The 16,938-nt window shown below is 42.1% G+C and overlaps 1 protein-coding gene across 3 annotated transcripts in view; it reads right to left on the bottom strand.

Moving 5' to 3' along the window:
• LOC106071621 (transmembrane protein 241-like) overlaps window positions 1-16,938 on the bottom strand; it is a 77,310-nt gene that overhangs the window by 28,524 nt on the left and 31,848 nt on the right. For all 3 annotated transcript variants that reach the window (XM_056014989.1, XM_056014990.1, XM_056014988.1), the window contains one exon: window positions 4,431-4,466. In XM_056014989.1, the coding sequence (XP_055870964.1) occupies window positions 4,431-4,466 (36 nt within the window). The remainder of the gene's footprint in view (window positions 1-4,430; window positions 4,467-16,938) is intronic.

Below are 16,938 nucleotides of genomic sequence, written 5' to 3'. Positions count from 1 at the left end.
ATTTTTTTATCTATTTTTTCTTGTTCCTTGTAAGCCTTGTGATATGCTTTTCATGTTCCACAAGTTTTGAATGAGCTTTGATAGAACTTGTTTAGTCTAGGACATTGAGTGCAAGGCTCAGCTTCTTTCAATCCTTTAGTGGTGGGATGACTAAGTTCTAAATACTACTGCCAAGATTTCAAATCTATTGCAAATTTGAGGTTTAAGGAATGTTTGAACACATTTGTCGAATCCCATTTCTTCTTCTTCTTCACTACTACTTTTGTCTTTGACTTGTTTTTTGAGCACACAGCACAACATCTGCTTCTTCTTTCTTTCTTCAACTTTCCATGCTTGATTCTCTGAGAAATGTGGATATAATATTTTGTTAATAGTTCTAGAATTTTGTATTCAATTATTACATTTTTATGAAATAAAATTATTAAGTAAGAAGTTCTTGTTGTATTTCATATAAGCTTTTTAAAAAATTCCATGCTAACATAAAATGCATGGATCTGTTGTTTGACACAACAAAGAATATTTACCTTTTTGAAACCAGAGCCTGGGTGACTTTGATTTTCCTATTTGTCTTCTAAAGGCTCTTCAGTGACATGCTAAAAACTAATAAAAGAAGAACAAAATAATCTGAAAGTAAAATGTAAATTTCCCCTGTGAGACTTTGTGATCTATAGGGCAGATCATGTAAAGGTCATCTATTTCTATGTTCGACAGTCCATGAGGGTTTCATGTGGACAACACAACAACCAACCACCTTTACTTTCTACAACCAATGTAAGCTGCCCATTACATTTGGGTGGAAGCAGGTGGGTCCTGAAAATCCCTAAATTCAAAATCCCAATCTTTACAGAGATCTGAACGTTAGACCTCTCGGTTCAGAAGCCAAGCGCTTTACCACTCAGCCATAACACCTGTAATGATAAAATATAATATGGTATTTGAGATTGAACAGACAATACACCTCTCTACTAAAACTATCAACTTAAATTCAACTTCAAGTAAAAAGACACTTGGGTCTCAAATTGTCTGAGTTTTGAGAACTTGTATTACCATCCTAAGTCAACAAAACAACACAAAGACATGAAAAAATAGTGTACTTTTAATGACTACATCAAGAATGTCTAGAATAGATCTAATAATCTAATATAGATCTGGACTAGATGCCAATGACTAGATTCATTAGAAATGGTAATTCATATCCATATCTCTGACCTACTTTAAAAAGTCACTTAGATCTAGCAAGAAATAAACACAGCTGGGGTGTATGGGGTTCTTGGGTGTAAGGGGTTCTGTCATAGTAGTAGTACCTGTCAGCTGGGGTGTATGGGGTTCTTGGGTGTAAGGGGTTCTGTAATAGTAGTAGTACCTGTCAGCTGGGGTGTATGGGGTTCTTGGGTGTAAGGGGTTATGTAATAGTAGTAGTACCTGTCAGCTGGGGTGTATGGGGTTCTTGGGTGTAAGGGGTTCTGTAATAGTAGTAGTACCTGTCAGCTGGGGTGTATGGGGTTCTTGGGTGTAAGGGGTTCTGTAATAGTAGTAGTACCTGTCAGCTGGGGTGTATGGGGTTCTTGGGTGTAAGGGGTTCTGTAATAGTAGTAGTACCTGTCAGCTGGGGTGTATGGGGTTCTTGGGTGTAAGGGGTTCTGTAATAGTAGTAGTACCTGTCAGCTGGGGTGTATGGGGTTCTTGGGTGTAAGGGGTTCTGTAATAGTAGTAGTACCTGTCAGCTGGGGTGTATGGGGTTCTTGGGTGTAAGGGGTTCTGTAATAGTAGTAGTACCTGTCAGCTGGGGTGTATGGGGTTCTTGGGTGTAAGGGGTTCTGTAATAGTAGTAGTACCTGTCAGCTGGGGTGTATGGGGTTCTTGGGTGTAAGGGGTTCTGTAATAGTAGTAGTACCTGTCAGCTGGGGTGTATGGGGTTCTTGGGTGTAAGGGGTTCTGTAATAGTAGTAGTACCTGTCAGCTGGGGTGTATGGGGTTCTTGGGTGTAAGGGGTTCTGTAATAGTAGTAGTACCTGTCAGCTGGGGTGTATGGGGGTTCTTGGGTGTAAGGGGTTCTGTAATAGTAGTAGTACCTGTCATCTGGGGTGTATGGGGGTTCTTGGGTGTAAGGGGTTCTGTAATAGTAGTAGTACCTGTCAGCTGGGGTGTATGGGGTTCTTGGGTGTAAGGGGTTCTGTAATAGTAGTAGTACCTGTCAGCTGGGGTGTATGGGGTTCTTGGGTGTAAGGGGTTCTGTAATAGTAGTAGTACCTGTCAGCTGGGGTGTATGGGGTTCTTGGGTGTAAGGGGTTCTGTAATAGTAGTAGTAATAGTAGTAGTAGTACCTGTCAGCTGGTGTGTATGGGGTTCTTGGGTGTAAGGGGTTCTGTAATAGTAGTAGTACCTGTCAGCTTGGGTGTAAGGGGTTCTGTAATAGTAGTAGTACCTGTCAGCTGGGCAGTCGGGCTGCCTGAGCAGCTCATTAATCTTGGCCTCCACTTAAATCCCCTCTCTCACCTGTGGCTCCAAGCATTTGTCTGCATGCTGCAACAGCCACACACCCGCAAACCGCCTCAACTGACGGGCCAAACCAGGTGAGGGTTATCCAGAGCTAGTATCTGGTGAAACTATGGTCTCTGTCCACCACCAGCATGTGAAATCTAGTAGTGGTTAAATGGATCTCAAGTCACAGAATTAGACTACCAGGGCCCATCAGGCATCACCTAGCGAATGCTGTGGAATGTTTTGGAGCACTGTAGTGGGATATGTAGAGCACACTGATCAGCCACTGGATTTAGATGGCAAGGTGCAAGAGAATGAGGCGGATGCAGTACAAATCAAATTTTCATTGCGCAAGCCACATTCTCATCTCCCTAGGCCACTGTTATTTCTATTACTTCTCAACTGCTAATCTCATAAGATATTTACCTTCTCTAATAAGTTAGTCAACTGGATAGATTTATGAATAATTCAATTATTTTACGCATTCTCCATCTTCCCTAATGCTATTAGAACATGGAATGGGTTGCCTGAGCCAGTCAGGAAAACCAATGATTGTCAGAAAGTAAGTTATTGATTAACATGCATGACTAGATGAACCTAGGGAAACGTGTAACTTCAGTATTTCATAAGATAGTTACATTCTCTAGCTCTACTTAGTGCTAGACCTATGTTAGAATGAATAGTTAACAATAGCTCTAGATCTCTAGATCTAACTTGTAGATAAGTCTAACTTAGACTATGTAGTCTCTAGTTCTAAATCTTGTCATTAATATGTAATGATGTCCATATCCATTAAATACTATAGAATATAGTTCTATAAGTAGAGATATTCATTGAAAATACTTACTTAAATGATATTAAAGTCCAAGTGATGACAGAAATCTTGTTACTCAGAGCAAAATGAAGACTCGATGTCACTGCTATTTAATTAAGCAATATATACATACAGTAGTTCTTCCTACCAGTGAGTAGGGGGGAGACAGAAGGGAAAAACAACCTTCACCACTAGTCCACTATGCAGAGAATATAGTTGTATGCTGTATAGCCAAATAATATAGCTGTATAGCCATATCATATAGCTCTATGCTGTATAGCCATATATTATAGCTCTATGCTGTATAGCCATATAATATAGCTCTATGCTGTATTGCCATATAATATAGCTCTATGCTGTATAGCCATATAATATAGCTCTAAGCTGTATAGCCATATAATATAGCTCTATGCTGTATAGCCATATAATATAGCTCTATGCTGTATAGCCATATTTTATAGCTCTATGCTGTATAGCCATATAATATAGCTCTATGCTGTATTGCCATATAATATAGCTCTAAGCTGTATAGCCATATATTATAGCTCTATGCTGTATTGCCATATAATATAGCTCTATGCTGTATTGCCATATAATATAGCTCTATGCTGTATAGCCATATAATATAGCTCTATGCTGTATAGCCATATAATATAGCTCTATGCTGTATTGCCATATAATATAGCTCTATGCTGTATTGCCATATAATATAGCTCTATGCTGTATAGCCATATAATATAGCTCTATGCTGTATAGCCATATAATATAGCTCTATGCTGTAACATTTCCTTTTTTTCTTTTGTAAATATTGTGCACTATGTGAACCAATGAAAATGCAAAACTTTAAAATATGAACAAACCTTTGAGAAGTCAAACTTATCAATTGATTGAAACTATTTTACATTACATCAAAGTATAGACTAGTTTATTATCTAATTCTAGAAGAAAATGACAAAATAATTTCATGAGAAAGTTTTTGTTGTTTCAAAGAAGCTGAAACATTCAAAGGTCTAATGAGATTTTGTAAACTATCAAAGACAGAATTAGATACAATTATTTCTCCCTGTTCATTTCTCCAGTATGACCCAGCAGTCAACTGACCACAATACTTGGCATCAATGTTCTAGTGACTCACCTGTACAAATAACAACTAAACAATTTGTCTGTTGCCCTGAGAAATAAACAAAGAATTGATTGCTAGAAACATAGAGAAGGACTTTGGACAATCATAAAGAAACAAATTCATAATTGATTTGGAAAGTAGTGCTGTCAGAATAGGGCTAAGTCAAATGCTTAGCGCCATGTGACTTTGAATGTAAAAAGTACTCAACAGAGCAGAGTTGACTTTGAATAAATTATCTAACTGAGCAAGGGGGCATGGTGGCTGAGACTCAAGTTAGAATCTTATTGAAGACTGGGATTTTAAACTTGATTTCTTGGACTGGCCACTGCGTACCTGTTGACCTGTTGGGGAAGTAAGGATAAATGTACTCAACACAGCAGATGTGAAGTTGAAGGTGAATATCTAACAGAGCAGAGTGATTTTGAATGTGCACAAAATAGAAGAGGTGAGTTGAAAACAAAGAGCAGAGGTGAATTTGACTATGAATATCTAACATAGCAGAATGACTTTGAGTTTACACAAATGAGCTGAGGTGACTTTGAATGTACACAAATGAGCTGAGGTGACTTAGAATGTACACAAATGAGTTGAGGTGACTTTGAATTTACAGTTTGAGTTTTGAGTTTTTTGGCACATCGGCACACTTTAGGCCATGTCGTGCCCATAATCCCTAAAAGGGATTAGTTAAGTTATTAAAAACAAGCTCTATTCACAGTTAAAATAGTAAAGGTAATAAAAATTTTATAATTTAGTAAAAATCTTTTGTAAATATTATATGTTCACAATGTCACAAATCAAATCTTTGTAGACAACCCTACCTCCCGGAAAAAGCCCGGACAAAGCCCAGTACCTTCCCAGGGTCGACACTATCGAACAATGTTTTTAAGTTGTGTGCTCAGGGTCAATCAACGAGGATATGTTCCACAGTGAGAAGAGAGTCACAGTACTCACAAAGTGGGGGCTCCTCTCTCTTCAGCACAAAGGAATGCGTGATGTAGATGTGGCCAATCCTAAGTCTGGACATGGTCGTGCTACCACGCCTTGTCAGACCCTTAGATGTGGGCAGCCACCTGACATCCGTCACAACCTGTCTGAGTTTATTGTGGGTCTCAGCCTCCCACCGATCCTGCCACTCTTGATAGGTGGCAGAGGCAACACTCTGTCTCAGGTCCGAGCAGGGAATTTGGGTTCCTGACACCACTTCATTTAGGGCTCTCTTTGCTTCTCTGTCTGCTGTTTCGTTTTCCTCTATGCCAACATGGGAGGGGATCCAGATGAAAGTGACATCCCTACGGTCGGCTGTTATTTGGTCCAACAGCTTCAGGCTCTTATGTACCAATGGAATGTCAGTCTTCATCCGCCCCAAAGCTTGCAATGCAGATTTGGAGTCAGAGCAAATGATAAATTTCCTCCTTTCTGATGCTTTGACGGCCAAAAAGTGCAAGCGATATTGCATGTAATTTGGCCGTAAAGATGGAGCATCCATCGGGGAGTCTAAGGGAGATTGTTTTGTTCCAAAAAGAGCAGGCACACGCGACCTTTCCATCCATTTTGGATCCGTCAGTGTAAATGGTGCCACAATCTCAGTAGCTCTCCTGCAGTTCCCTAAAGTGGACTTGTAGTATGCTTGGGTCTGTATTTTCTTTTTTAAAAAATAAGGAGGGATAAATTTAATTGGGTTTTCTCATCAACCAAGGAGGGTTCTGTAAGATTTCTATTTTAGAAATTTGGTCAATGGGTGGGGTTAAAGTTTGGATGGATTCTCTCATTCGAAGGCCCAACGGCTGATGATTGTATAGTTCTACATCTGTGGGGTTAAATATGGAGTCAAAAGCAGGGTTCGTGGGGTTGGATTTTAGCTTGACTATATACTGCATTGCAAGCTTTTTCATTCTTATGTCCATGGGGAGTTCTCCAGCCTCCACACGGAGACTTGGGATTGGTGATGTACGAAACACGCCAAGGCAGGGCAGCATTTTGTATAGGCTCCAGTATTTTTAGATAAGATATCCTAGCTGCTCCATATATTATGGATCCATAGTCTAACTTGGATTGGATTAGACTCTGATATAGTAGCAGTAAGGTATCTCTGTCAGCTCCCAAGTCCGTAAGGCTGTGTACTCTGAGTATGTTTAATGACTTTTGGCATGTGTTCTTAAATTTCTTAATGTGGGGGAGAAAATTAAATTTGGAATCTAGGGTGAGGCCTAAAAATTTTGTAGTTTTCACAACAGGGATATTCTTTTTGTGTAAAAATAGTTCAGGGTCTGGGTGGATTCCCTTTAAATTACAAATATGCATGCTAACTGTTTTGGAGTCCTAAATTTAAAACCATTGTTGTTTGCCCAATTTTGAATTTTATTTAAACATAATTGTAATTTTCTTTCTAAAGTATTCATGTTTTTACCATGTATAAAAATGGCAAAATCATCAACATACAGAGAGCACTCTATGCCAGGGGTCAGAGCCTTTATAATACTGCTTATTTTTATGTTAAATAGGGTTACTGAGAGAATGCTGCCCTGAGGTACACCCATTTCCTTGTCATAAGTGTCAGAAGCGGAGTTGCCCACTCAAACCTGAAATTTCCGGTCCTTTAGGAATTCCCTCACAAAGCAGGGAAGGTGTCCTTTAAGCCCCATAAGCTCCAGGTCACATAGAATGCCATGTTTCCAGGTTGTATCATAGGCCTTTTATATATCGAAGAATACAGCTACTAGATGTTTTCGTCTAAAAAATGCATTTCTGATGAAAGCTTCCAGCCTTACGAGGAGGTCAGTTGTTGTCCGCCCGTGCCGGAATCCGCACCGGTAGTTGGAGATATTTTATTTCTCTCAAGGTACCAGACCAGCCTACTGTTAATCATCCTTTCCATGGTTTTGCAGATGCAGTTTGTTAGTGCTATTGGGCAATAGTTAGCTGGGTCAGACCCATCTCTTCCGGGTTTAGATATCGATGTAACTGTGGCTTTCCTCCAGCTGTTTGGGAAAGCACCTGTTTGCTATACACAGTTATAGATTTTTAGCAGGGTTGTCAATGAGGATTCGGGAAGATGCTTGAACTGATAATGGATTTCATCTTCTCCTGGCTCTGTGTCATGTGATTTGTCCAGCGAGTCCCTCAGTTCTTCTAGTGAGAACGGTTTGTTATAATCTTCATTGTTCTCGATCTGAAATCAATGGGGTGTCTTTCCTCCCTGATTTTGACTTCTGGCGTGTAGTGTGCAGTGGATGATTTTTCTGCTATTGAGGATGCAAGGCAGTCAGCTATATCTCTTGGGGACATAACAGTTTGTCCTTGGTTTTTCAAATGCCCTATTGTATTTGATTCTTTCCCTTTGATCCGCCTTACTGCCTTCCAAACCACTCTAGCAGAAGTTTTGGCATTCAGACTGCAAACAAAATTCCTCCAGGAATTCCTTTTGGCTGACTGTAAGGTTTGTCTAGCCTTTGCTCTAGCTATCCCGAATAGCTTTAGATTTTCCAGGGATGGATTCTTTATAAATGCAGCCAGACGTTTTTTCCTATTACCTATAGCACTTTTGCAAGCTGTATCAAACCAAGGTTTGCTAGGCCGTTTTAGGTTTGCGGAAGTAAGGGGGACAACTTTCCAGGTAATATCAAGTAACTTGCTAGCAAAGATATTAGCTGGGTGCTATTCTTTAAGGAAATTTTCTGTGACATCCTCGGAGCATCTTTTTTGGAATTCTTCCCAATCGGCTTTATTCAACTTCCACCGCTGAGGTCGTCCCAATGAGGGGAGATTGTTAGTAATATGATTGGGAAGTGATCACTTCCCCATAGATCATTGCTTACTGACCATTTAAAGTCGTCCAGGAGTCCGGGGACGGATACGGTGAGGTCAATGCACGTGAGAGATCCAGTTCCTTGGTGCAAGTAGGTCGGTGATGCATCATTAAGTATGCATAAATCATGTTGGACGAAGATATCCTCCAGCATACGACCTCTTGTGTCAGTGTTGTTGGATGCCCACATAGTGTTATGGGCATTGAAATCCCCAAGGATTATGTAGGGCCGAGGGAGTTGTTTTATGAGATTCTCCATGTCTGTTGGGTTAATGGAGCGCCTGGAGGTAGATACAGGCTGCAGCAACTGATAACTTTGTGAAGGGTTATTCTAGCTGCTACAGCCTGTAGTGTGGTCTGTAGCTCTACCCTCTCATTGGGGACGCTGTCCTTCAAGAGGATACAGACTCCACCTGATGCTCTCTCTGCATCCTCAACATTCTGCTGTAAGTGTTGTAGCTTCAGAAGCTGATGCTATCTTTCAGAAATGTTTCCTGTAAGCCAGGTATAGGCAACCTTTTTCTATTGAGGGCCACATTGAACAAAATTTGGGAATGGGGGGCTGCATATATATTATACTTACAACTTAAAAAGATACGCTAGCTAACTGTGTTTTAATTCATATTTATACTGTATTATACATTCATATTATACATTTCTGAAAGCAATTTTACAATTTAAAAAAAAATTCCTGTCTTTTTACATCACAACATTTTACTACAAATTTAAAATTGTACTTATTGTGAAATATTTAACTGTTTACACGCGTGCGTAATGTTCCGGAACTGTGGAACAACTTAGACTACTAGTTGTTATTTTTGTGACTGCTGTCAAACTACAGTCAGTCAGTATCAACCTGTGATAACACTTGTTTAGTTTCCATAAAAAATACTTGTTCAAAGATGTATGTGTACCTAAATAATGTAAATGTTTAGCAGCAAAGTTTTTAAATGTGGAAATAAAGCTTCTGACATCTTAAAATTTGCTGTTATAAAGTCCACGATTAAGGAAATAAGTCTTTTAACCATTTCACTAGAAATAGTTTCGCCTTTCAGCAAAGGAAAATGACAAAACCTACTTTCACTTGCTTGCCTGAATAAATGGGAAAGCTTTCTTTGAAAAAATGTAGGCCTAACATGCACAAACATTTCATATGCTGACAACTCGTCACAGTTTTGATCATGAAAAACATAAAGTCTGTCTACCACTCCTCATTAGAAATTTTGTAACACAGCCACAGCCAACATAAAAGGACCATAAAAATGTATTTCTTGAGATTTTATTTTCTTCTCATTACCTTGCCCATACTAAGCCAGTGGATACATCAGAATATTTTGTTTCTAAATCTTCCAGTGCTTTTGGGGACTGCCTGTGGTTAAGACCCCCTAGCTCTGATAAGTTTGATCAATGAGATATATCGGCCTATATTATTGTGGTATTTTATGCAGCTTTGAGCAAAATTTCCTGTTTAGAGTTTATGATTAGGATATTCCTTAAAAAACAACAACTGTTTTTTCTCAGTCAAAGATCGAGCTCCATCAGTTGTTGCACTTGCCGTCTTGCATACTCAATGCTCAACACAGTTCTTCATAGCATTGAATAAATACTTGTTTGAGATTGCGTCTTAGATGATTGTATTGAAGTATAGCCAATAAGAATAATATCCGTTTACTTGAAACTTTTTATAATGAGACAGTTTCAAATAATTTATATACTATAATATATTTATATTCAGAATTTTTTTTTTTTTTAAATATTTTCATTTTTATATGTATATACTCTGGGCACACCTGATTTCTGTAGGTGTTGGTGGGCCGCATAAAGAACTCTGGCGGGTTAAATGTTTCCCACAGGCCATAATTTGCCCACAACTGCTGTAAGCAGACAGCTACAGGAGTCTCAGAGTCCATCAGTAGCTGCATTTCCTCATAATTGGCCTTGAGGCCTCTACAGTTCCACTGCACAATTCTGAATCCATGGCTTATCTAAATGACCTACTTGGAGCTATTAGGCCATGGGAGGCCCATGGAGGGGTTTCCCTTTATTTCAGTGACCTTAGTATCTTTAGACTTAGGTTTGGGTGGAGAGGAAGTCCTTCTCTCTGGATAGGGGAGATCCCTCGGGTTAGAGCAGCAGCTATTTCCTCCTCCCTCACTTCAGGTATCTTTAATTTCATTTCTCCCCTTAGGGAGTTGGTCAACCTCTAACTCAGTAGAGGTTGGGGTGTCTGGCTGGGTTCTCTAAGGAGAACCTGTGTCAGACATAATGTCTCCAGGTTCTCCCGGAGTGTTGGTTTTGACATGCTGCTCAGTCTCCATGCTCTCATCAGCAAGCACAGAGAACCTGTTCTTTAGCATGACAACATGGCTTTCTTTTCTCTTCGGAGGTGTATTTTGTGGTGTTGTTTTATGTGGCATTGTTTTTTTCTGCGTTGGAGTAGGAGGAGGGGGTGGTGGGGTCAATGTGTCCATTTGTGTGACTATGATTTCCCTATCTTTACCACAGCCTGGGCGTAGGTCTTTGTCAAGCCGAATTGACCCTTGGGTAGGGCCAACACAGCCGATTTCGCCTGGCTGAAGGTACATCCATTTCTTGCCTAGTATTCCCTGGAGTAGGTGACGAGCCATTCAGATGTCCAGAATGAGCTCACCAGGGCTACACTGGTGCTATACTCAGTCAGCTGCTGCGTCGGACATGTGTCCGATACAGCTTCTCCCTAATTGACCATCCAGCTACTGCCCTCCAGCATAGGTCGACCAGCTGGTTGACCCAGAGCGGGCCATCTGGGCCTCAGGTCTAGAGGAATTTAGAGCCAAAGTACTGCGTTGTGGTGGTTTATCTTCGAATAGACACATACTAAAATACCAGGATCTCTTTATCCCCCCTTATCCGTCGCAGTCCATGGCAAACAGACTGGTCTAAGACGTAGGGAGATTTTAAAGATAAGGAGACAGAGTGATGGGTAATGAAGGCAGACCGAGAAAAAGAGACGGCAGACACAATGATAGAAAAGAAGTAGGGCACTTTTGAGCTCCAAAAGTGCTAAGGAAAGAGGAGCGCAGTTCAACTTCAAGTCGCGAGACGCCACTGGAACTCATAGGATTGGACCACAGTGCACTTCACATACTATAGCATATACTCCCTCCCCATGGACTGGACTGCAGTGCACTTCACATACTATAGCATATATTCCCTCCCCATGGACTGGACCACAGTCCACTTCACATACTATAGCATATATTCCCTCTCCTTAGACAGGACCACAGTGCACTTCACATACTATAGCATATACTCCCTCTCCTTAGACAGGACCACAGTCCACTTCACATACTATAGCATATATTCCCTCCCCATGGACTGGACTGCAGTGCACTTCACATACTATAGCATATATTCCCTCTCCTTAGACAGGACCACAGTGCACTTCACATACTGTAGCATATATTCCCTCTCCTTAGACAGGACCACAGTCCACTTCACATACTATAGCATATACTCCCTCCCCATGGACTGGACTGCAGTGCACTTCACATACTATAGCATATACTCCCTCCCCATGGACTGGACTGCAGTGCACTTCACATACTATAGCATATATTCCCTCCCCATGGACTGGACTGCAGTGCACTTCACATACTATAGCATATACTCCCTCCCCATGGACTGGACCACAGTCCACTTCACATACTATAGCATATATTCCCTCCCCATGGACTGGACCACAGTCCACTTCACATACTATAGCATATACTCCCTCCCCATGGACTGGACCACAGTCCACTTCACATACTATAGCATATATTCCCTCTCCTTAGACAGGAGCACAGTGCACTTCACATACTATAGCATATATTCCCTCCCCATGGACTGGACCACAGTCCACTTCACATACTATAGCATATATTCCCTCTCCTTAGACAGGAGCACAGTGCACTTCACATACTATAGCATATATTCCCTCTCCTTAGACAGGACCACAGTCCACTTCACATACTATAGCATATATTCCCTCTCCTTAGACAGGACCACAGTCCACTTCACATACTATAGCATATACTCCCTCCCCATGGACTGGACCACAGTCCACTTCACATACTATAGCATATACTCCCTCCCCATGGACTGGACCACAGTCCACTTCACATACTATAGCATATACTCCCTCCCCATGGACTGGACCACAGTCCACTTCACATACTATAGCATATACTCCCTCCCCATGGACTGGACTGCAGTGCACTTCACATACTATAGCATATACTCCCTCCCCATGGACTGGACCACAGTCCACTTCACATACTATAGCATATACTCCCTCCCCATGGACTGGACCACAGTGCACTTCACATACTATAGCATATATTCCCTCTCCTTAGACAGGAGCACAGTGCACTTCACATACTATAGCATATACTCCCTCCCCATGGACTGGACCACAGTGCACTTCACATACTATAGCATATATTCCCTCTCCTTAGACAGGAGCACAGTGCACTTCACATACTATAGCATATATTCCCTCTCCATGGACTGGACCACAGTCCACTTCACATACTATAGCATATATTCCCTCTCCTTAGACTGGACCACAGTCCACTTCACATACTATAGCATATATTCCCTCTCCTTAGACAGGAGCACAGTGCACTTCACATACTATAGCATATATTCCCTCTCCTTAGACAGGACCACAGTCCACTTCACATACTATAGCATATACTCCCTCTCCATGGACTGGACCACAGTCCACTTCACATACTATAGCATATATTCCCTCTCCTTAGACAGGAGCACAGTGCACTTCACATACTATAGCATATATTCCCTCTCCTTAGACAGGAGCACAGTGCACTTCACATACTATAGCATATATTCCCTCTCCTTAGACAGGAGCACAGTGCACTTCACATACTATAGCATATATTCCCTCTCCATGGACTGGACCACAGTCCACTTCACATACTATAGCATATATTCCCTCTCCTTAGACTGGACCACAGTCCACTTCACATACTATAGCATATATTCCCTCTCCTTAGACAGGAGCACAGTGCACTTCACATACTATAGCATATATTCCCTCTCCTTAGACAGGACCACAGTCCACTTCACATACTATAGCATATACTCCCTCTCCATGGACTGGACCACAGTCCACTTCACATACTATAGCATATATTCCCTCTCCTTAGACAGGAGCACAGTGCACTTCACATACTATAGCATATATTCCCTCTCCTTAGACAGGAGCACAGTGCACTTCACATACTATAGCATATATTCCCTCTCCTTAGACAGGAGCACAGTGCACTTCACATACTATAGCATATATTCCCTCTCCATGGACTGGACCACAGTCCACTTCACATACTATAGCATATATTCCCTCTCCTTAGACAGGAGCACAGTGCACTTCACATACTATAGCATATATTCCCTCTCCTTAGACAGGAGCACAGTGCACTTCACATACTATAGCATATATTCCCTCTCCTTAGACAGGAGCACAGTGCACTTCACATACTATAGCATATACTCCCTCCCCATGGACTGGACCACAGTGCACTTCACATACTATAGCATATATTCCCTCTCCTTAGACAGGAGCACAGTGCACTTCACATACTATAGCATATATTCCCTCTCCTTAGACAGGAGCACAGTGCACTTCACATACTATAGCATATACTCCCTCCCCATGGACTGGACCACAGTGCACTTCACATACTATAGCATATATTCCCTCTCCTTAGACAGGAGCACAGTGCACTTCACATACTATAGCATATACTCCCTCCCCATGGACTGGACCACAGTCCACTTCACATACTATAGCATATACTCCCTCCCCATGGACTGGACCACAGTCCACTTCACATACTATAGCATATATTCCCTCCCCATGGACTGGACCACAGTCCACTTCACATACTATAGCATATACTCCCTCCCCATGGACTGGACCACAGTCCACTTCACATACTATAGCATATACTCCCTCCCCATGGACTGGACCACAGTCCACTTCACATACTATAGCATATATTCCCTCCCCATGGACTGGACCACAGTCCACTTCACATACTATAGCATATACTCCCTCCCCATGGACTGGACCACAGTCCACTTCACATACTATAGCATATATTCCCTCCCCATGGACTGGACCACAGTCCACTTCACATACTATAGCATATACTCCCTCCCCATGGACTGGACCACAGTCCACTTCACATACTATAGCATATATTCCCTCCCCATGGACTGGACCACAGTCCACTTCACATACTATAGCATATACTCCCTCCCCATGGACTGGACTGCAGTGCACTTCACATACTATAGCATATACTCCCTCCCCATGGACTGGACCACAGTGCACTTCACATACTATAGCATATACTCCCTCCCCATGGACTGGACCACAGTGCACTTCACATACTATAGCATATATTCCCTCTCCTTAGACAGGAGCACAGTGCACTTCACATACTATAGCATATATTCCCTCTCCTTAGACAGGAGCACAGTGCACTTCACATACTATAGCATATACTCCCTCCCCATGGACTGGACCACAGTGCACTTCACATACTATAGCATATATTCCCTCTCCTTAGACAGGAGCACAGTGCACTTCACATACTATAGCATATATTCCCTCTCCTTAGACAGGACCACAGTCCACTTCACATACTATAGCATATACTCCCTCCCCATGGACTGGACCACAGTGCACTTCACATACTATAGCATATATTTCCTCTCCTTAGACAGGAGCACAGTCCACTTCACATACTATAGCATATACTCCCTCCCCATGGACTGGACCACAGTGCACTTCACATACTATAGCATATATTCCCTCTCCTTAGACAGGAGCACAGTCCACTTCACATACTATAGCATATACTCCCTCCCCATGGACTGGACCACAGTGCACTTCACATACTATAGCATATATTCCCTCTCCTTAGACAGGAGCACAGTCCACTTCACATACTATAGCATATACTCCCTCCCCATGGACTGGACCACAGTCCACTTCACATACTATAGCATATATTCCCTCTCCTTAGACAGGACCACAGTGCACTTCACATACTATAGCATATACTCCCTCCCCATGGACTGGACTGCAGTGCACTTCACATACTATAGCATATACTCCCTCCCCATGGACTGGACCACAGTCCACTTCACATACTATAGCATATACTCCCTCTCCTTAGACAGGACCACAGTCCACTTCACATACTATAGCATATATTCCCTCCCCATGGACTGGACTGCAGTGCACTTCACATACTATAGCATATATTCCCTCTCCTTAGACAGGACCACAGTGCACTTCACATACTGTAGCATATATTCCCTCTCCTTAGACAGGACCACAGTCCACTTCACATACTATAGCATATACTCCCTCCCCATGGACTGGACTGCAGTGCACTTCACATACTATAGCATATACTCCCTCCCCATGGACTGGACTGCAGTGCACTTCACATACTATAGCATATATTCCCTCCCCATGGACTGGACCACAGTCCACTTCACATACTATAGCATATACTCCCTCCCCATGGACTGGACCACAGTCCACTTCACATACTATAGCATATATTCCCTCCCCATGGACTGGACCACAGTCCACTTCACATACTATAGCATATACTCCCTCCCCATGGACTGGACCACAGTCCACTTCACATACTATAGCATATATTCCCTCTCCTTAGACAGGAGCACAGTGCACTTCACATACTATAGCATATATTCCCTCCCCATGGACTGGACCACAGTCCACTTCACATACTATAGCATATATTCCCTCTCCTTAGACAGGAGCACAGTGCACTTCACATACTATAGCATATATTCCCTCTCCTTAGACAGGACCACAGTCCACTTCACATACTATAGCATATACTCCCTCCCCATGGACTGGACCACAGTCCACTTCACATACTATAGCATATACTCCCTCCCCATGGACTGGACCACAGTCCACTTCACATACTATAGCATATACTCCCTCCCCATGGACTGGACCACAGTCCACTTCACATACTATAGCATATACTCCCTCCCCATGGACTGGACTGCAGTGCACTTCACATACTATAGCATATACTCCCTCCCCATGGACTGGACCACAGTCCACTTCACATACTATAGCATATACTCCCTCCCCATGGACTGGACCACAGTGCACTTCACATACTATAGCATATATTCCCTCTCCTTAGACAGGAGCACAGTGCACTTCACATACTATAGCATATACTCCCTCCCCATGGACTGGACCACAGTGCACTTCACATACTATAGCATATATTCCCTCTCCTTAGACAGGAGCACAGTGCACTTCACATACTATAGCATATATTCCCTCTCCATGGACTGGACCACAGTCCACTTCACATACTATAGCATATATTCCCTCTCCTTAGACTGGACCACAGTCCACTTCACATACTATAGCATATATTCCCTCTCCTTAGACAGGAGCACAGTGCACTTCACATACTATAGCATATATTCCCTCTCCTTAGACAGGACCACAGTCCACTTCACATACTATAGCATATACTCCCTCTCCATGGACTGGACCACAGTCCACTTCACATACTATAGCATATATTCCCTCTCCTTAGACAGGAGCACAGTGCACTTCACATACTATAGCATATATTCCCTCTCCTTAGACAG

The sequence above is a fragment of the Biomphalaria glabrata genome, chromosome 17 (genome assembly GCF_947242115.1).
Source record: "Biomphalaria glabrata chromosome 17, xgBioGlab47.1, whole genome shotgun sequence".
Lineage (NCBI taxonomy): Eukaryota > Metazoa > Mollusca > Gastropoda > Planorbidae > Biomphalaria > Biomphalaria glabrata.
Note: the sequence above shows the minus strand (reverse complement) of the source record. Positions and strands in the feature narration are given on the sequence as shown.